General features: G+C 38.1%; 1 protein-coding gene and 1 long non-coding RNA gene across 7 annotated transcripts in view; one reads left to right on the forward strand and one right to left on the reverse strand.

Annotated features, from left to right (window-relative positions):
• Positions 1-416: 416 nt before the first annotated feature.
• Positions 417-22,533, reverse strand: part of ABI3BP (ABI family member 3 binding protein) — a 293,851-nt gene continuing 271,734 nt past the window's right edge. For all 6 annotated transcript variants that reach the window (XM_056793404.1, XM_056793406.1, XM_056793407.1 and 3 more), the window contains 5 exons: positions 6,432-6,511; positions 5,589-5,618; positions 4,723-4,884; positions 2,892-3,014; positions 417-1,659 (listed from right to left, as the gene is read on the reverse strand). In XM_056793404.1, coding sequence (XP_056649382.1) covers positions 1,544-1,659; positions 2,892-3,014; positions 4,723-4,884; positions 5,589-5,618; positions 6,432-6,511 — 511 coding nt within the window. In that variant the 3' untranslated portion in view covers positions 417-1,543. The remainder of the gene's footprint in view (positions 1,660-2,891; positions 3,015-4,722; positions 4,885-5,588; positions 5,619-6,431; positions 6,512-22,533) is intronic.
• The window catches only part of LOC130453645 (uncharacterized), a 37,220-nt gene continuing 32,240 nt past the window's right edge, over positions 17,554-22,533 (forward strand). Inside the window, exon 1 of the long non-coding RNA XR_008911090.1 lies at positions 17,554-18,017. This is a non-coding gene — a long non-coding RNA (uncharacterized LOC130453645). The remainder of the gene's footprint in view (positions 18,018-22,533) is intronic.

Below are 22,533 nucleotides of genomic sequence, written 5' to 3' on the forward strand. Positions count from 1 at the left end.
GCTTTTCCTCTATTACATCTGTAAATTATTTTTAAAATATCCTGACAATATTTCCTTTGTAAAACTGGTACGTTTTATTTTATGCATTAAAAAGCATTCTGAGAAGAGATCCAGAAGTTGTCAGAAAATTATGCCAAAGTGATCCAAGACAAAAAAAAAAGGTTGAATTCTTGCCTCAAGTTATTGAAGGGATTTCATCATTCAGAGCCAGGGGAAAAACAGACATAAAAATGCAAATTTAAGACTTCAGAGAGATAAACTAGTCTGAGATAATACTAGTTGTTAATTTAAAAAATGATACTGAACATTTACCATGGGGTTTGAAGTATGCAATTCCATGTTAACTTTCAAGGATAGAAGAAAACATGCAAAGGGTAAAAATTATTCAGTGACGCAAAGGACTCAGAAATGAAACGTTTTCTTAAAAAAACTACATCTCTTTATTGCAGAGTTCATTAATGTTTGAAAAATACAAAATGTATATGGCATTAGAGGGGGGAAATTGAGGCATTTTTGGAAATAGCAAGTTTAGAAGACCTTAAGCACAGTGAATTACCCCCTCTTTCCCTAGGAACAATATTCAACCAGATTTTCTTTATAGTTTGAGTTAAGAAACAGAAGTACAACAAATATCCCCCTTTATTAATAGATGTCTTATACAAAATATATATAGCAAATATCCTATACATTATTATAGACCTTGTTCATTTACTCTTTTGTGCTCAAACATCAGAACCAGTGCTTACAACTTGGCTAGGGACATGACCATGTTAGATTAAATGAAGACACACGATTATTTGAAGGGACAGTGGAAAATCCTAATGTTTGATTAAAAAAAAATACATCCAGACACTATAGCATAGGCTGATGGTTAGAGAATAAATCTCTTAAGTAAACAAAACTGAATTATACTGAGCATAGGTGATGTAGAATTGCCAAAATGAAACTAATGTAAGGCCCAGGGCTTGACAAATATCTCCACCAAGCATTTGATTGTGTGTTTAGACTAGGGCCTAAAGCTCTTTTAGAAAAGCTTATTCAGCTGTTTCTAGTCTGAGCAATACGTAAATATTGGGAAAATTGCCTTTTCAGCTCTATTGAACAAGAGTTTGATCCAATAAGTTAAAGTTAATTATAAAGGGAGGGAGACCAGAGGTTTGTAGAATTACCTAAACAGTTCAGGTAATAAAAGTGAATATTTAAAATTAATGCATATTATATTTTAAGCTTCCCATAAAAGTGCCTCAAAACATTTATTACAACACTGTGATAAATAACATACAAACTGTTTCTTTTAAAATACCAAGAGCAGGGAGCCAGCTTCCCAAATTCTCTTTAATGCCTATATCTTACTTTATTTAAATGACTTTGTAAAACCTGATAAATATAGTAAGCAGTCTATTAATAAACAGTTAATATTGCCATTCCATTTTAAATTTCTATACATAGTAAACAGAAGGTTTATGTGGCACAAATACTATAACATTTCCAACTTTTTTTTTCTTGATGAAAAAGAAGGCATCTCTCATCGCTACTGCAGCATCTACCATTTTCCTGGTATCGTAGTTCCACATTCATACCATTGGACGTAATTGATCTGAGTGGGACCACCTATTTCTCCAAATTGGACTGGTTCTTGGCGAACTGCTCTAAAGTAGCCTAATAAATCAAATAGATAAATTTAGTACACTTTTGTTTCATTACACACTTTCTTACTCTTTCTATGGTGGAATATTTCATAGACCTGAATCAAACTGTAGCACTTAAGTTAGCTGAAAAGTTTTATTTGAAAATGCCCTGTGTGTATTTTAAAATTTAACCATGTTAGCATAGTATGAAGGATTGGCCTTTGTAAAGATAGTTACTGCACTCGCACACATGAGCATGGTTTTTATTAACATGTTCCTATTGGGAATATTGCAAAGGAGTGTCTTATTGTCCTACAAAAATTAATTTGCCTTATGCAAAGAATTTTCTTAATAAATTATGCTCAATAAAATTGTTTATGTAGCATTTGACACTTAGAATGAATTTAAAATGCTTTTTCATTAAATCTCTTCTCCCTTTGATGATGCCTTAGTGTACTACTCCCATATGGTTGCTAACATAAGTTAGTGAATCACTTCAATAAAGTTGGTCATGCAAACACACTTCATTCCCACACAGATTTGCTTTTGAAAAATTAAGTATGTATATATATATATATATATATATATATATATATATATATATATATTTATTTTTTTTTTTTTAGAATTTAAGGGCACCCTAGGGGAGATTCCTATTTAAAGAAACTGGGAAAATCTGAGAATGTGAATACTCCTATATCTGATTCAAGTGGGTGGAGTATTTGCATCTTTTAAGGGCAATTTCGCTTGTTCTCTGGACTGAGCCAAGATTTCAGTTGCTAAATCACAGAAGGCGGCGTGGGAACATGATTGAAGGAGTCAATAAAGGGAAGGGAAGTAAAACTACCTTCCTTTTGCGGTGTTATATACATAATGAATGTTTTGTTCAATTGTATTTTGCCAAAGAAGCTTATTTATCCCTATAAGCACAGGAAATAATTTCATTAGCTCTGACTGCCTTTATGCTATTTCATAGACTATATATTTCATAGAACTGGATGGGATATTGGAAGGCATGTAATTAGTATAGCTTAGTCATTTTACAGATAAGCAATGACAGAGCCAGACTTAAAACTCCTATTTACCCAGTTCAGTGTGTTTCTTATGTTTTATTTCCATAGCGTGATGATATACTTTGGGTATATGACGTACACGTGCTTTGTATTTCTTTCAGTTTTTATTCAGATTTCTTTTTACTCCCTATAACAAAACTTTGGAGGGCTATTTAGGCCATTTTAGCAGAATTGAGATTCAGTAAAATACCTTCTTTGATGGGCAGTTGATCAGAACTGAGTTGCTGTCCAGTCCGACCATCTAAAAAGGAATCCACAAACTGGCAGTGATCTTCTCCATGACCTCTTTGATCTCCAATGTTGTAAAATTTTCCTATTTAAATATTCAAAAAAAGAAAAGGTCATTGAAAAATATTTAAACCAAAAAAAAAAAAACATGTTGGACATATTGCTTATGTAGGAATCAATTGAATTATTAAAATCGAGTATTTCACATACACACAGTGTAACAAAAGCCCAAAACTTAGGTGACAGGGAAGGGCCCTCCATGATGCAATGATGATGATTAGGGCTTTAAAATAACTCGTTTATATAGTGCTTTTATAATACTCTGCACAACAGATGGAATAAGTAGTATTAAAACTTTTGTAGATTAAGGAAACTGAGTCATAGGTTTAAGGGACTTGTCCAGTATCACAAGAGCTAATGCTATCCAAGGCCATTTACTCAAATTCAGGAATCTTGACTCAACGACCAGGACTCTGACTGTGTCCTGTCCCCATTTCTTTTCTTCAGCTTCCCCCCACCCTGAGTTGCCAAGTTATTTTCTATGCCTTTGATGACAATGTTTTGGAAATTTAAATCCAACTACAATAAGTTTTATTATCCGACTTGTTGGGAGAATAGTGGATGTTACTTAGATAGGCTAGCTAACGAGTACTGTGGGGACAATTATTTAACTTTTATAATTAAGTTTATAGACGCACTATTAAAAAAGATTCTGGATCACTTCCCTAGTTGTTGCCCTTTGTTTCAGAGAGGTTATGTCTTGAGTTGTGCAAGAATTGAATTTAAACGAAGAGGAGTTGCACAAAGCTGTCAGCCCCACTCTCTTCCAGAGCCATCTAGGTCCGAAAGTCAAGATGACTGGCTGTGGCCCTCGATGCAGTGAATGACTGGCATCTTTACTGTCAAAACTAAGCAGATACCAAAGGTGGATGAGCATCCCTGAAAAGGTCTTGGCAAGCTCTTACACCAGATGTGACAGCCTCCCTGAACACCTCTCCACTCTCGTAGAGGACACAGAGATTTGGCCAAGAATGGGCTGGGAGATGAGAAACCAGCAAAAAACCTGGACTTTTAATTTATTTGTTTATTTCTCTTGAACGACTTTAGCTTCTACTTTTAATCTATGGAATGTTAATACCATTCCAAAAAAATTTCAAGCCACTAATGTGATATGAATACATGGATATTAATTTATCAGTCATGTTGAACATCCTAAAGAACCTCTTCTTACAAAGTGTAAAACTCCAGTTATATTTCAATAGCTTCCATCCACGAAATTAAAGATTTGAATCAGGATAGTAGCCCTTTCCAGTTGAGTAAATAACAAATATTTCAGAAATACATATATATTATCTTTTTCAAGATAAAATTATAATAAATAGGGCAAAGAGGCTCCCTAGCCCACATTGGTGGTTTTTAATCCAAATAATTAAAAAAATTATTTTAATTTTTAGTTTTCTTTTTTGCTATACATTTATCTTCGTGATACCTGTGGCAAAAATTTTAACATGAAAACCACTACTTCTCAGACTACCTTTCTGCCTTTTGAATAGTTCTTTTGTGTGTAGTTCCAGAAGGCTTAAGAACCAAGCCCTTAATCTTAGTACCAAAACGTGCTTCAGTGACATTTTCATTAAAGGTGCTCTATTTTCATCTGCATAACTTCAGAGTTAATGGCACTCCATAACAGAAAAGCCCAAGTTAAGTCATTTATAGCCAAGCATTGTATGAAGAGGAAAATGTGTCTGATCAGGAAAGAGCAAGCTCAGTGAGATGCGCTTTGTTGTCCTTACCTGTAAGTGAATCACTCAGGTAAATCTTGTATCGCAAAGAATTGCATAACTGCACACCTACAAACTTCTTGTACCAAGTTCTCTTGACATACTGCTTGCCTTTGCATTCTGAATAAGAGTCTGAATTAAAGGGTATTTCAGTCCAGATGGCATCTCTTCCCGCTACATAAAAGAAATATGGAGGCTGGATTTATTTCCTTATCCACAACTTTGTATCCTTGGATGGGGCAAGATCAAGGGCAGAGTGTCCTAATTTCAAGAGTTGCCTAAGAACTTACAGCCACATTGACAAGTTTTCATATCAGCTTGTTGGCTCCTACCTGGCTTTTTCCAGCAAGCCAAAAGAGTTGAAAAGATTAAAAAACAAAATACCTGAGTTCTATTCAATAATGAGGTGAAGATATCATGGAAAGAACACTTATATTGCTTAATTTCTTAGAACATTTGAAATACTCAATATGCAAGTTTTCTGCAATGCTAGATACAGAGGGTAACATTTTGGTGCTAATATAGATTTCTTTGCCTGATTATATAGCACATAATAGCTTCAACATAGCTTGCAACTAAATCTTAGTAAGCGAGAAATTGCTTATTCTCTGGTGATTTAGTGATTTGGATGAGGAAACACAAGCTGGTCAGGCATATTGATGGAAACTTATTTCAAAATAGCCAGGTTGCTCCTGGAGCATCGCAGATGTGAAATTTGTTATCCGTTTTAGGTAAACATTTAGACTGGCAGGAATTCTCAAGAACCCTTTAAGTGGAAGATCCAAAGACATGGCTAAAGTTATGGTCCCATGCCTTCTTTAGTCCAGGCAGTTTAAATAAAAGTCCTGATGTATGCTTGTTCAGTGCAATATGCTTACCTGAAATTGGCTCACTCACTCTTGGATCCGCTGGGGAAAAATTGCAAACTATGAGTTAGTCAGTTTAAGATAAATAATACTCCATGTTATAATCCAGCATCACAGTAAAGAAGATGAATTCCACAGTTGTTACAGAGCATTTTTTTTTTATGAAATGGCATGTTCTAACTAAACAGCAAATAAGATTTGCTTTTGAAAAGTTTCCTGAAGTGCTAAAATTCATTTCTACCGTCTCACAGCTGTTTCCCTATGGCATGTACAACAGCTATTCAGGACCAGCTGTCATGGCCACTGTGACATCTGCCAAATTTTTAGGATTGATCCCCAGATCCAGTTTCTATCTCGGCCCAGAAAGCACATACAACCAGTCACTAGCATGGCAGGTGTTGAGGCGGTTATTCAATGACTAGATCACTAATAAATATGGGTTGAATTATTAAATGCCCTCGGCTCACAGATCTATGTCACGTGATATCGAGACCAAGTGGTCATTTGAAAAGTTGTCAGGAAACTTACTAATTAACGAGACCTCCCCCTCCCCCTCCCTCTCCCTCTCTTCCTTCTCCGTCTCCCTCTCCTTCTAGATGTCTATATTGGTTAAACTTCTATTCTATTTGGGTAGGGACTCTTCCTTCCTTAGTATCACTTGGTCTGACCCAAAAGGATTATTCTGAGGAAGAAGAGAAGCACAAAAGCTCACTTGACTTTATGCATTTGCTTCTCTCCAATGAGCCAGAGCCCAATTCCTGGCCACCCCCGGCTTCCCTTGGATGGTCTTTGCATTAGACAAAGCGCTAAGGTGCTTCTTTGGACTAAATCCCCAGGAGTCATTGATGAGGTTACCTGATTCAGTATTGAATGCCACAGTTTTGCTAGGTGGGCCTTCACCAAGAGGGTTTTTGGGCGTCACCTGGAATTCATAACTGAGTGAAAAGAAAAGAAAAAGGGCTCATATTTTCACCTTGATAATATTTGCTTACAATGTCCTCATCTTAAAATCATGGACTTGCTCAACATTATTATTATTATTGTTTTAAACCCTTACTTTCCATCTGTAAGACAGAAAGGCAAGGGCCAGGCAGTTAGGGTTAAGTGACTTGCCCCATTGTCACACAGCTAGGAAGTGTCAGAGGCCAGTTTTGAACCCTGGACCTCCTAACTCCTGACCTGGTGCTCTATCCACTGTGCCAAAGGATATTGAAACCAGAATCATGGAACCTTAGTGCAAGCAGGAATCTTAGAAATCCATCTGGTGTGTTCATTTTACTGATGAGGAAACTGAGGCCTAGAAAAATCTCAAGGTTATACCCCAAGTGCCTGGCAGAGCTAGGACTCGAAGCTGAAGTTCAATGCTCTTTCATTACAATGCTGGTTTTCTAGAAGTTCTCTGAAAACAAAGAGCATGTTATGGATTTTAAACAATGCTGGGATCTGCTATTTTAGTGTTCTATTTGAAACAGCTCTTTGCTTGGTACATAGTGTAGAGTAAATGGAGTTGACTGACCAACTCCGGACAAAAATAAATCATAAATGTTGTCTGTGGGTTTTATTTTTGTTTTTGTTTTTGTTTTTGGTCTAGAATTGGGATTTCATCTGTGTAAGGAACTCTGAGTACAGAAAATCCCTTCACCGATAGAGATCATCAATTCTATACCTGTCTACTTATTGGTATTGTGGAAAGGAAACTAGACTAATAGTTGGTGGGGGAAGGGGCAACTGGGAGTGGCAGTTGGATCTTGAGACTAGCACTTCCTTCCTGCTGGGAGTGGCAGTTGGGTCTTGTGACTAGCACTTCCTTCCTGCTGGGAGTGGCAGTTGGGTCTTGTGACTAGCACTTCCTTCCTGCCGGGGGTTGGACTTCCATTCTGGGGTTGGAGGAGAGAGGAGCTTGTTCAGTCCAGTCTGGAGTGCTGTGTCCCTTCTGTTTTCCAATCCTCCATTTCCTTTCCCAATAATTATTACAGTATCCATGGGTAATGAGGTGGTGCATTGGATAGAGTGCCAGGTCTGGAGTCACGAAGACCCCCGATTGAATTAAAACCACAAAGAAACCTGATATCTCTCTCAGAACCTATCTAAGTAACCTTTGGCACGGGCATGAAAGGATTAAAGATTTGCTTAGCAGAGCTGGCAGCCCCAAGCACAACCTCCAACCCATTAGTGAGCCTGGAAAAAATAATCATCAAAGGCATATGGACTTTGATTCACGTGGCAATGGTACATTCTGGGCTGTGGCCGAGAGCTTGTGCCAGATTTGATCGCTGGAATCATCCCCGTGTTCCATCCATTTATTTGGCCCCTTTGCAATTTTGTTGATGCCTTTTAAAATGCTCCTGAACTGATTAGATGTCTCTCATTAACTACTGCAGAATGTTTGGCTACTTGATTAAGGAAATTGGTCTGAATTCTGTGTCTATTTGGCAATGCACCCAGGAGTACCCAGGCAGTCACAGGGGGTTAAAGGGAGCCTAGGCATTTCTTCCTGATTAGATTAGAAAACTAGAGAGGCAGAAAGTGCTGGTGGTAGCAATCTCAGGATCGTATGTTAAGAGATCAAAATCCAATGCTGTCATTGTATACTTAAGGAGTCTGGGGCTCAGAAATAGTAAGATTTATTCGAGATCTCCTGGCTAATAAGCTTGTTATTGAGTTCTTTCACTCATGTCCAAACTCTTCCTGACTCCATTTGAGGTTCTCTTAGCAAAGATATTAGAGTAGTTCTGCATTTCCTTTTCCACTCATTTTACAGATGAAGAAACTGAGGTCGACAGGGCTAAGTAATTTGCCTAGGGTGATGTGGCCAGTAAGAGACTGAATTTGAACTCTGATCTTCCTGACTTTATCACCTAACTGCCCCAGCTGGGAAAGTAGCATTTCTCTCTTCTGACCTTTCCATGCTATCTAATTTATTGCAGTACTTTCTTTCTCTCTGCCATTGCTCATTCATTATGTGATTTATAGCAAAGGACCTCATTCTCCCAGACAACAGCCAAAATGGTAAGAGGATTTTTCTCAACTGATTTTAAACAGTTCTAATTTCAATTAGGTCACAAGCACCTTGTGCCACGATGCTCCTAGGTGGTACAGTGGATGGAGTAGTTGGTTTGTTTGTTTGTTTTAGTTATATACTTAGTAACCACCAAAAAACATTAACTAAACAAATACATATAAAAGATTATGGACAAGACCACAAACCCCACATTGTTTACAATTTGTTTAAAAATTTTTTTTTCTTAAACCCTTACCTTCTGTCTTAGAATCAATATTAAATATTGGCTCCCTAATGCACTGAGCACATATACATTATGCAAGAATAAATAAAACATTTAGTCTATGTGCAAAGCACTATGGGATAAAAATAGGAAAATAGGACAATCCCTGCTCTCAAGGAGCTCTCAATCTAATGGAATTAAAATATAGATATGGAAGATTTTAGCTGCATGTTAGATGAAAAAAGCCCAGGATCCTCCGGGTGGCAGGGGCAAATCAGATGATAATACTTCTCCTATAATGACCTTTCTAGTAAATGTTTCAGATGTAGAAAAAAAAACCCAAAATAGAGTATGTGCACATATGCACACAATAAAGACCTGTGGAACTAGGAAAGTCACAGCCCCTCCTACCTTTTCGTCCTTCATGTGTGAAATGAATGGAAGAGCTGAACGCCAAGATGCCACGAGCTACCCTGCTCCTCTCTGGCTTGGAATACATTCCCCCTTTCCTTCTGACTCTTAGATCTCTCCATTCTACCTTCTCCTCCCAGGAGAGTCCTTTCCTTATTTCCCCAGCCTCCTGTGCCTTCCCACCTGCTTGTCCTTACTGTGCAGGCTTTCTCTCTCAATACAGGTGTGCCTTCCACCTCGTGAGGGCTTGTATCAGAGAAGTCTGAATTTTTTCTTTTCCTTTTATGGGGTATTTACAGAATCTTATTGTAAAACTTGGGTTAAGTAGGATGTCATCAGCTATAGAGTTTCTCGACTTTCTTTGGGTCACCTGCTGGCCTTTGTGGTTTGTCTGTGGCTCCCACAAAATTTCTTACGGCCACCCCAATCCATCAAGACCATGATGGGAAAAGATGGGATGTGGCAGGGATGACTTATATGTGTGTGTGTAGGTACTAGAAAAAATCCTTTAAATATATACACAAATAATGATATACGTGTAGGTGTGTATAACAAAATATCCTTTTCTCTGGAAAGAATATAAAGGACAGAGATGGTTCAAGTCCTCTCTGTTGTCCCCTTTCCTACTCTCAGATTGGCTTATATTGATCAAGACCTATTTCCATATTATTGATATTGCTAAAAGAGTTTTAGAAGCATTATAATTAGCTTAGCTTGTCAATGTGGATTTTAGATGACTCAGTTTACCTCTGCACTTTGAGAAACCCCAGTACGAAGCACACCTATTTTGTTTGAAAGTTAAGTACCTCTTTTGAAAGGTTTCTCTATTGGATGACAGTTTTCCTCTCAGGAAGCCCAGCTCCTGAGTTTGGCCTTGGCCTTTAATTGGTTACAGCTGACCATTCCCTCCTCCCATTGCTGCTGAATGTTAGGAGGTTTACACCCCTATTTGTGGTCAGTCTTTGTAGGCTTGTCCAGTATCCCTTTGAGGTTGGTACAGAGCCTTTGGCTTTGTGTGGTGTTTAGAGTCTGACTCTGTGTAGTGATCCCTATTATCCCTTTTTCCTAATTAAAGGGTGGGTTTTCTGACTACTTGGCAGTTCTGTATTTATGTCCAAGTTAACACTTAGTAAGTTAGATATATTTATTAGATAGTAATGGATTTCCAACAGGCAAGAAGTCCTTTGCAGTACAGAGGGGCTTCTGGACTTTATTTAGTATTGATTAGTTTAGGGATAAATAGATTTGACAACTCCCATCCCAACCTATTTATAAGTTCTGTATCCGGTCCCTGCTTCATCTCATAGCTTAAATAAATACAAAATCTATATGTGATCCTGAGGAAATGCCTTAACCCTGTTTGTCTCAGATTCTCCATCTGCAAAACGAGCTGGAGAAGGAAATGGCAAACCACTTGGGTATCTTTGCCAGCAGACCTCAAATGAGCTCTGGAGGTTTCACACACGGCTGAACAAGAACATTTTTACAAATGGAGAAACTGAGGCTCAGATAAAGGGACTCTGAAGGGTCACATGGATGGTAGCCAGCAGCAGAGTCACCTCAAAAGTGGATGGTTGTTGACAGGGGAGCAATTCCCTTGCCACAAGGGACAAGATAGGACCATGCCTGAAGGTGATGACTGTATTGAGTGCTACAAAGGCTGATTGATAGGACAGGGGGACTTCGTGTATTTCAAAACAAACAAACAAAGCAAAAAGTCAAAAGATTCCATGTTCAAGATCCTGGAAAATCACTTAACGAAAGTGTCCAGTTTGGCCAAATGACTGGATTTGTTCTGTTTAGGGGTAATGATGGTAGACCTGTGATAGGACCTGTGATTTCAGTGCACAGGAAAACCCCAGGTGACAATTTCAGATCTTTTCTTGAATTTATAGTCTTAGTGCATTACCTAGAGAAGAAGTATCGCAAGTAGAACATGTAATATAATGAGTGCACATTACAGAAGAGCCAAATCTCTCAGAAGAAAACAAGATAAGGGAAACTGAAGTGTTTTAGAATTTTAAAATATCTTTGGCCTGAGAGCTATGCCAGTAGGACCATATCTGAAAAGTTTCAAAGAAAAGTTTCAAATCTAACCATCTCTTGAGTCTCTTTTTCTCGTCCCCTCTCCTTCTGACCACCTTTCTTCTACTCTTTCAACAGCTCTTTCTGTTCTCCTTTAGAATCTTAACACTCCGTTACAATCAGAATTCCATAGAAAACCAACTTTTTTCCTATACTTGGAAGTTTTGGAGGGGCTGGGTATCAAAGAGGAAGAGATGAGATACGTGTTTCTTCTAAATGCACAATCCAGGTTTGGTTCAGAATTTTAGAGGGCAGCAAAATCTCTGATAATATACTTTGATGAATGAATTCCTCAACTCAGAATCTAACCCATCTCTTCTTCAGTCTCTTTTTCTCCTGCTCTCTCCTTCTGACTTTCAACAACTCTTTCTGTTCTCCTTTATCTGAACTGGTAAGAATAAAGAACTGAAATATATTCTTTGGTATTTTGTTCCACTTCCTGAAGAGAGTCCTTTGTTTCTTGTTCTTAAGTTTTGAAACGAGTGAGTAGAATATCTTTATATTTTATATTTTTCTTGAATACTTCTAAACTTAAATAGATAATCTTTTTACCTGTGTGCAACCTAAAATGGGTCTTTCTATCTCCCTTCCACATTCTAAGTTGCCCTCAAAAGGAAAAAATAATCTTTTCCAATCTTTCATGTAGGGCTTTCTCAATGCATGAGAGAGATTCAACAAAGTTGAGAGGAGGGCAGAAAAGATGGAATAAGCATTTACGTGGTGCCTAATATGTGTTAGGCATTATGCTAAGCACTTTTTATAAGTATTTTCTTATATGATCCTCATATCAACTCTGTAAAGTAGATACCATTATTATTCTCATTTTATAGGTGTAAAAATTGAGGCAGAGGTTATGTGACTTGCCCAAGGTGACACCACCAGTAAGTGTATGGCCAGACCGTGCTAATTCTGGGTCCTGCTCCCTAATACATTGTGCTACCAGCTACTATAATGATAGCTTGTTCTGGTTGTTCCATCATTTTCAGTTGTGTCCAGTTCTTTGTAATCCCATCTGAAGCAATTTTTTTTTTTTTGGAAAGGATACTAGAATGGTTTGCCATTTCTTTTTCCAGCTCATTTTACAGATGAGGAAACTGAGGCAGGTAGCTTAAGTGACTTGCCCAGGCTCATCCAGCTAGTAAGCCATATTTGAACTCAGGAAGATGAATCTTTTTGACTACAGTTCCAGATTCTCTCCTATCTTCTAACCACCCTCCCTGAGATGGCAAGCAATCTGATATAGATCACTCTTAAGGCAGCTAGGTAGTGGAACAAATGTAATAGGGGAAAATATAGTATTATTTTTTAAAGAATCATTCCAAAATATTGATAAAAATCTGTTTATGGTCCCAGGGACAGCTAGGGACTGGACTTGTGATTTCACTGATATAAGGAACTCCCTAGTAAGTTGGCACCTTCTCTACAACTTGGTTAGTTTTAAAGACTAAAACCAAGTGTCTTGTTTAGGGTTACAAAGCAAATATGTGTCAGAGATGGGACTGAACTAGGTCTTCCTGGCTTTGAAGTCAGCCCTCTACCCACTACTCTGCACCATCTCTTTCATTGATATGATTGTGATAAACATTTCTTGAGCACCTAGTAAGGGACAACATCAGGGATGCCTTCAGTTTCTTCCATGACAACAGTGTGTTTGGTGTTGGAGTCTGAAGGACACCCAGTTCACCCATCCAAGATCATATTGTTCTTTGCTCCTTCCTTGTTCCCCACCTGTCCTCTCCACTAGGATCCTGTTCTCCCCTTTAGAATTGCTCCACGTAAGAGGATTCCTAGCTATGGCTCTGCTGAGGGTTTAGTCACTGGGTTGTCACCGCAGAGCAGGAAAGGACCTATGGAAGGAGGGATAAAAGAAGGGAAAGGGAAACAGATGTGGAAACCCACGAGCTTGAATCTGTTCCCAGTTAGGTCCTTGGTGGGGTAACATAGGAACAGAATGTTATTCCGTAGTATGGCTGAACTAGAGGACTGTATATCTTCCTCTTTCCCTAAGTACTCACGAATTGGAACTATATAGAGATATGAAAGCAGAAGTTTTCTTTATGGTCTGATGAAATTTCATCCTGATGAAAAGTTACTAATAGTGAATAATGAATTTTTTACTTTATAAACTAAATACATAACTATATAATTTTATAACTTGATAAACTAAATTAACTTCTTTCCTTTTTTTAAATTAAAAAAAGTTAAACCAGGCAGGAATTAGCCTTTGACTCTTTGTACCTACAATGAAGGCAAATCTAAAATTCTTTGGGCATCTCCCCCCCCCCCACCCCAACCCCCCGGTCTGTGTAAAGCACAATAAAAGGAATATTGAAAAAGCTAATGAAGAATCTACTTAGGCCAGAACTTCACAAAGAAATGACGAAAAGCCCATAATGGTTATTCCACATGCTTGTCTCTTTTAGCCAAACTCACAATTCATAAGAAGTCTTTCTTTTACCTTGTACTCAACGCCAAAAGATAGTTAATCTACCAGTGTAAACAACAGCTTCCAGCTACCTCTGTTCAACCTCTAAAGGAGACACTATATGTTTTTTAAAAAAAATTGTCCTTCCAAATCCAACAAACCCACCGAGGACAATAAAAGTATTTGTGTAGATTAAGAGAATTTGATTTATCTTAATTACTGTACCGGGTACTTTTTCCAAAGGAAATTGCTATACCACATGGAATTCTGGCACACTGAGTGAATTCCTCATTTTTCCAGTCATGCAAAGAAGAGAAATATGGGATCACAAAGAGAGAATGGTGGACTTAAATGGCTTTCCAGTACATAGAGATTTTGAATGTCCAGACATCCTGGCAAGCCAGTTCATCAAGGAAATACAGGTCAATCAATTGCTGTGGCTAAAATTTGTGCTTATGGCACCTTTGTGCTTTGGATAAGATTTATTTGGTATGGATTGGCATGGTGCAGGCACAGTGGATAATCATAGGAACAGCACTACAACAGGGAAAGAGGACTGGAGTGTGATTCCAAAGACTTGTTTTTGCTCTGGTTCTAATCCTTTTTAATTTTTCCTGTAAGTTTCATAACTCTATCTGTTCACTTAGACTTAAAGTATATCAGAGCTGGAAGGGATCATGGACATCCTCTCTATAGTCCACAATTTCTTTTTTTTACTGATGAGGAAACTGAGACTGAGAGATGTTAAATGGCCAAGGTAATTTAGGCCAGATATCTGGAATCTCATTCTAATGCACTGTATAAGTCAATTAAATTTGGGCAGCTAGTTAGCAGAGTAGATGGAGCGCCAGGCTTGGAGTCAAGAAGACTCATTTTCCTGAATCCAAATCCAGCCTCAGACACTACCAGTTGTGTGACCCTGGGCAAGTCACTTAATCCTGTTGGCTTCAGTTTTCCTATCTATAAAATAAGCTGGAGAAGGAAATGGCACATCACTCCAGGATCTTTGCCAAGAAAACCCCAAATGGGGTCATAAAGAGTTGGGCATGACTGAAAAATGGCCAAACAACAAAAATATCCCATTCAATTAAATGAATCAAGTATAAACGAAGTACCTGAACTATGTGAGGTGTTATATTTGCCACTGGGAATACAGAAATGAAAAAAAAGACACAGTCTTTATCTTCAAGGAACTTGCAACCTAATAGTGGTTGCAAGAGTGGAAAAGTAAGATATGCACCAAGGATAAAGAACCGAAATGTGAAAAAAAGAAAAAAAAAGATAAGCTGGCATTTATTTTGGGGATCCAGGCTCTCCTACAACTGAACCTTATCCTCCTAAATGCACGGTTGCAGAACTAAGAGCTGATCACTACACATTCCAGGCATGGAATGGAGGAAGAACAGGTTTAAGGGCAAAGGAAAAGTTTAATATATTTTTTTTAAACCTTCACCTTCCATCTTGGAATCAATACCATGTATTGGTTCCAAGGCAGAAGAGTGGTAGGGGCTAGGCAATGGGGGTCAAGTGACTTGCCCAGGGTCACACAGCTAGGAACATGCTAAACTTGAGGTTCTGGGGAGTCATAGGAAGATTCCATGCAGACAGCTAGACACGTCAGATTGGCACTCCCCAAAAAAGATTATGACAAGGCATAGATTTGAAAGTCATCTACACAGATTCAATAACTGAAGATAAGGATGTGTGAGATCACCAGCTGAGGATGGGGTATCAGAGAAGAGAAAGAGAAAGAGAAAGAGAAATGAGGGCAGAGACCCAAGGAAGACAAGTAGAAAGAAAACCAAGAAAAAAACATGGTCACTGAAGCCAAGGGAAGACAGTGCACCTAGGAGGGTCAGTGGTTAACAGAAAGATTTGTCCTTCCAAATCCAACAAAGCCATAAAGGACAATAGGTGTGTGTGTGTGTGTGTGTGTGTGTGTGTGTGTGTGTGTGTGTGTGTGTGTGTGTGTGTGTGCAGATTAGGAGATTAGTACCAGGTACTAGACTCCTTGAACGACCAAGGAAGAATGAGTGTTAAGATGGAGTGGCTGATAAGTTTGGTACCGAAGGGATCATTGGTAACTCTTGGGCTCCGTAGGAAATGAATAAATGGGTGGTGGAAAGTGGAGGCAGTGAACATGGTTGACTTTTTTTTCCTAGAATTTCTGCAGGAAAGGAAGCAACAGGGTAGAAAGGAAGTTATTTTAGGATGGGCAAGGTCTGTGTGCTGAAAACCTTCTTAACTTCTAAAGATGGGATGTGTGGGTGTTACAGGCTGCTGCTAAGTCTCTGAGGTGCCAAGCTCACAAAGTAAACATATGGACGAGGCAGTGAAATTCTCTTTCTTGAGCAATAATTTTCAAAGAGGTGCCTCTGAGAAAAGATTGTGGCAGAGCTGATCTTATATATACATAGAGAAGGCAGCAAGTACAGTGACTAGGACCCTAGATATTTACTAGTTGTTGTTCAGTTGTTTTTCACTTGTGACCCCATTTGGGGTTCTCTTGGCAAAGATACTGGAGTTGTTTGTTATGCATTTCCTTCTTCAGTTCATTTGACATATGAGGAAACTGAGGCAAACAGGGTTAAGTGACTTGCCCAAGGTCCCATAGCTAATAAGTGTCTGAAGTCAGATTTGAACTCCTGAAGGGGAATCTTCATGACTCCAGGTCTAGTTCTCTATCTACTGTGCTACCCAACTGCTCTGGATTACTAGTAGTAGCATGCAACTAAGGGAGAAGATCTGAGTCAGGAACTGGATTTATGATTTCATTAGTGTAGAGAACAGTTGAAGAGATTCCCTCTACTGGTGGAGACCTGCAATTTCTCTGCCATTTATACTCTTGGAGAGTCACATGGAAAATCAGAAAATTGGGGTTCAATTTCTGGTCCATTTCTGAGCTTGGTGAGCTGACACAAATCCCTTGCCCACCCTGGAATTAGAGGAGACCTTAGAGATAATCTGATTAAAACTTCTAACTTGGTGAAGGTCACTCAGATTTCAGACTCAGTTTCCTTGATTGAAAAAAAAGTCAGGGACAGAGGGAGGAAATGGATTAGAGCTGAGGACCATTAACAGGCTACAATTTCCATATTCCTAATGCACATCAACATATACCATTTTTGCTTCATTTCCTTGAGTTTTTTCCCAAAATAAATGTCTTTCACAACATGTTGAACATGGAAATACATATGTGATAGCACATGTATAACATCATATTGACTGACATATGGAGAGGTAGAAGGGGAAGGAAGGAAGGAGAAAACACAGATCACAAAATATCAGGAAATAATTATTAAAGAGGGCAACTAGGTGGCTCAGTGGATTGAGAGCTGGACCTAGAGAGAGAGGATTCAAATCCAGCCTTAGACACTTCCTAGCAGGGTGACCCTGAGCAAGTCACTTAACCCCCATTGGGTAACTTTTACCACTTTTCTGCCTTGGAACAAATACACAGTATTAATTCTAAGATAGAAATCAAAGTTTTTAAAAAGATTATTAAAAATGGTATCTTCATGTAATCTGGAAAAAAGTATAATTAAAAAAAACTGTTAATGTTCTTAATATTAGCCTGCCAGTTTCCTCATGTATAAAACTATGCTTGGACTAACACCAAAGTCCCCCTTCTACCTCGATTCATTTATGATTCTATGAAGTTATTTTAGATTCGAATCAAATTCCATTTGATTTCAGGAGCCCAGCTGTTGAGCTTTCTTCCTCCCCTTCCCCTCAGTCCATCTCCTATATCTGCACTTCCAGGCTTCCCTTTGCTTCTTAAAATATAGATTCCTCTGGGAGAGGTGATACTATCAGCTATGATCAGCTTCTAGTCAGTTGTTAGTTTGCTAGGGAGAGAGCGCAGAATTCTGGGTACCTGAAGGAGGGAGAGCCAGAGCTCACAGATGTGGGAACTTCACCATTTTACGTTAGCCCACCAATCTGCTGATTTACTTACTTCTTTGACTGCCTATATATCAAGTGACAGTCACAGGACTTGGGGAAGAAGGCCATAGAACTCTGCCAGAGTCAGCAGTTTTCTGCCTGCTTAGTCACACAGCCTCTAAATATTTAATGCAGAAGCCCCTGGAGCCAAGAAAGGACTAAAAGGAAAAGTATTTCAGAGGGAGAAAATAACTGCAAAGTCTTAAATACGTCCCTTGGAAGAGTGGCGATGAAATATAGTGGAAAGAGCGCTGGCATCAGAGATCGTGTCTGAATCCTGACTCTGCTGATTACTTGCTATGCATCCTGAGGCAAGTTACACTCTGGAGCCTCAGTTTACCCATCTCCAAAGTGAGTATACTAATGGGAATATTGTCCATCCCAACTGGAACCAAATTAGATAAAAAAAAAAAAAAGCAGAGGACTTTATAATCATAAACCACACCATCATGCTGAAAATAATTTTTTTGGAAACAAATCCCCATCCTCTTCATCTTCCTCATTGGCATTTTAGCGATGAAGACACTGAAGCAAGAAATGCTTACGTGGTTTGATGAGGGTGGCAGGGCTGAGTCAAGATTCAAACCCAAGTCTTCTAGGTACAAGTTCAGAGTTCTGGCTCCTACAAAGAAGCCTCTCTACTATCTCATCTACAGGAAACTTGCAGGCTTTATCTTCCCTTCTAGTTACTCAACTCTACCTCTTTCCTCCCATCCTAAAGTAAGAAAGTCCCTTCACTCAGCAAGCCACACTGCTGGGCTGGCTCATGCCCACTCACCATGTTTTCAGTCAAGCCTCCCTCCAACTCAGCCTCACAGAGGTTACTATTATCCCGAGTTCCAGGTACTCTAGCTTCTAAAATTAAGCTCAGGAGCCCCCATTTGCCTTTAATAGTCAATGATTTGATACAATTAGTTAAAACAGTAACATTATATAAATATGATCTAGGTAGCTATTTATGTTTCTTTTAGATGTGGATAGAATAATTCTTACCTTCTATCTTAGAATCAATACCACTTATTAGTTCCAAGGCATGAGAGTGGTAAGGGCTAGGCAATGGGAGTTAAATGACTTGTCCAGGGTCACTCAAATAGAAAGTATCTCAGATCAAATTTGAACCCAGGACCTCTCATCTCTAGGTCTGGCTCTGAATCCGCTGAGCCACCTTGCTGCCCCCTTGTTTCTTGTTTTTTCATCAAGGAAGACTATATTTGGTCAAGTGATTAGCTGGGTCCAAATTGAGTAGGAGGAGGAAATTGGGTTATATCTGAGCTGGGCAATTGTCTACTGTTTTCAATGATTTCAGGGTGTCTCCTATTGCAAAGAACTATTTCCTTAACACCAATATTTTCCTAGAGAGGCTATGTAGTTGCAAATCTTGCAGCATTGTTCTCCTCATTGGGGACAATGTAGTAGCATAGTCCTGGGCTGGGAGTTGGAAAGAACTAGATTTGAATCTTTTCTCTGATGCGTCCTGCCTATGACCATAGGCCAGTCATTTAATCTCTCTGAGCCTCAGTTGCTTCATTTGCAAAATTTAGGTGAGAAGTGGAATCATGGGAGCAATGGCTTTCAAAGTTTGGTTCAAGGACCACTGGAAGAAGAGAGTCCCCGAGGACCTTCTATGGGGACAGTGAAGTCAACATGATTTTCATACCCAACATATTTTCATAGCATAACATTATTTTCAAAACTAAGATGCCTTCATTTCTAACAAAGATAAGAGCTCCCAAAAGAGACTGTGACAAGACACAGATTTGGGAGTCATCGGCACAGATTCAATAACTGAAGCTAGTGCATGAGATCATTGGCTGAGGACAGAGCAAGGGTTCTCACAGTTCCTCCTACATCAGTTCATGGATTTTTTCAGTGACTGGTGTTAGTTTTCAGATCTGAATAAAATTATAAAATATATGTATAGGTACAATATATAAAATTATAAAAAATAAAAATAACCTAGGATTCCAAAGTGCTTTTATCATATGTAATGTACTCTATAGACCAGAGTCCAGGGAATTTAGAAAATAATCTCTCAGGAGCTGCTAAAAATAGCTTTTGTGGTGGGGACTTCCAGAACCCTGAAGGGAAATAATAACTGCGATAATTCAAAATCTGCCTGTTTTAAAAATCAAATGTTATACTCCAATTTTTTCAATGTGTCGAAATTTGTCTGAAGCCATTCTTTTAAGCTAATAAAAACCATCTGGTGGTTGCATACTGCACATACCTCACCTTTATTTTACAGGATGGTTTTGTTTTTCTTACCCATGCTCATTCTTGATTTATAGTTGGGTTGTGATAGAAATAAGTCCTATGTGGGATAACCTGTAAAAATGAATGGCTGGTATACTTACTTTAACCTGAATTCTCAATGAAATAACTAAATGAGCACACATCTGGTCATTTAGAAATGTTTCACCACAGATACGATTATTCCAAGAGGAACAACTAGGAATCAGTTATTTGACTTAAAGGGCAAAGTAGGACCAGTGGTGGAAGATACATGAAACTAGACTTCCTAATAAATGAGATGGACAGGCTTGGAAGAGAATAATTATATAAATATTTATATAACACTTTAAGGTTTGCAAAAGGAATGAATGTATATTATCTCACTTGATCTATACAACAAACTTGTAAATTAGATTCTTGTAGTGTTATTACCCCATCTTACAGATAAAGAAGGGGCAGCTAGGTGGTCCAGTGGATAGATACAGCACCCATCCTGGGGTCAAGAAGACTGACTCATCTTTCTGAGTTCAAATCCAGCCTCAGACATTTCCTGGCTGTGTGACTCTAGGCAAGTCACTTAACCCACATTGTCTAGACTTTATAGCTCTTTTGCCTTAGATTTAATAGATAGTATTGATGGAAGGTAAGGGATAAAAAAAAAAGAAATAACATGTAAGGAAGATATTTTCATGAATATCTTCATGAAGCAAAAGGAAGCAGTGTTTTGCTTAAAATTAGTATCAGATGGCAGTGGTAATTCTAACTCTGAGTATCTCTTATCTCAACTAAATATAATTTTCCCAAAGAAGGATCCAGATAAAGTTATCCTTAATTTTGGCCATACTTGAGGTAAATATTGGGAGTCATTCATTTGATTACTTATACATTAGAACAGAGGCAGATGGGAAACTGAAGCTAGATTGGGGTACGGATTGGATTGTTGGAATAAGTGATAAGTAGAGTCTACCTCATTGTGGGCCAAGGAAAAAAAAGAAGGATAATTTAGAAGTTAAGATCAGCATAGGACACAAAGCATTTCCAGCAGACATTTGGGAGAGACTTTTCTGGCCTTGCTTAATCTTTGGCTTGCAGGGTGAAATGGGGTTCAGGTCTAGGAGACTTTCTTTTTGTGCCTACACGTCACCCAGTCCTTATGATGTCCAAGTAACATCCTTGCTAAAGCATCTGTCAGGTTCTTGTTTGTTATGGGTACTTGCAGATATGAATGGATATTTCTCATTATTAATAGAGATCTAATATCAACTATTAATGGAACTAAAATAGTTAACATAGTAATGTCTATCTGGGTCAGAGCTTTCATTTTCTTTATTCAGAAAAGGAACAAAATGAACATTTTTAAAGAGTTGGATACTAGTCAAAGTACTTCACTGTACTGCTCTTTTTAAAGTTAAGCTTAATAAAAAGCAGGAAACTGAGGGAAAACTCATCCAACCTCGCTAAACCCAAATCTGCCTATTAAAAAGTTAAAATAAAATAACCTTTTCATTTTTACACCTATCTAAAAATACTTTATAGTATAGAGCAGGCTCTCTCCTGTTCTTAGTTGCTGTTGATCTTGCCAAGGAAAAAGGATTGAAGCTCATCAAGGAGGTTTTTATTGAATGGTGTGTGTATTTTGGCTTTACTTATGGCTATTAGAAAAAACTTAGAATTATAATTTTTCCTTGTGAAAGCCTTAAAATATGTTAAAAAGATGTCTTTTCAAGAAAAGGTATTTCTAGGAAACTGATGTATCCCTTTTGTAATCTATAACTAAGTTTTTCTAGCACAAAGGCTATTGAAATTCCTAGTACCTACCAAAGATTTTAGAATTTCTTAAAAGCTTGCTATTATTGTTAGACTTAAAGCCTAGCTCCTTCCATCTCTAAATAATGGCCCACACATGACCTATGTTTAGTCAGGTTTTGTTTGAGACTTATTTGAAAAAGAAATCCAGATTTTGTGGTAGTAATAAATCTAAAATGGTTGTTGGCCATAAAACTCAAAGATGGTTGAACAAACTGTGGTATATTAATGTAATGGAATCCTATTGGACAGTCAGAGGTGACAAATATGAAGACTTCAGAGAAACATAGGAAGACTTTTGTCTACCGATATTGAATAAATTAAGCAGAGCCAAGATAGCATATACACAGTGAGCATACTAATGTAATGAAAACAACACTAAAAGGCCTCTGGACTCTGATTAAATTTGTAATGACTAATATAGATTCCAGAGAACAGAGGATGAAATCTATGACCTTCTTATCTTTAGAGGGATGAAGAAATCATGTGTGATGGACATGCATATAATGTCGGACAAAGTCTGTGTTCTTAAATTCTTAATTTTTTCATTTTGTGAGGGAGGGTTGAAAGTGGAAGTTACAAGTTGGGAATAATCATGACAAAATTAAAAGATATAAATAAGACAAAATAAAACAAATGACTTGAAGAAACAGGAGAGGGAATAGAAAAGAGAACCCAAATGATCAAAAAGTTAAGGAATTAGGTTTCCAAGTACTGGTGGGATTGGAAAGATTGGTTTTATTGTCATACAGGGCCTTTCTCTTGTCTGATTTTTTTTTAATTGTACCATATAGTTTGTGATCTATTACAGCTCTGAAAATATTTAAGC

The sequence above is a fragment of the Monodelphis domestica genome, chromosome 4 (assembly GCF_027887165.1).
Source record: "Monodelphis domestica isolate mMonDom1 chromosome 4, mMonDom1.pri, whole genome shotgun sequence".
Classification (NCBI taxonomy): domain Eukaryota; kingdom Metazoa; phylum Chordata; class Mammalia; order Didelphimorphia; family Didelphidae; genus Monodelphis; species Monodelphis domestica.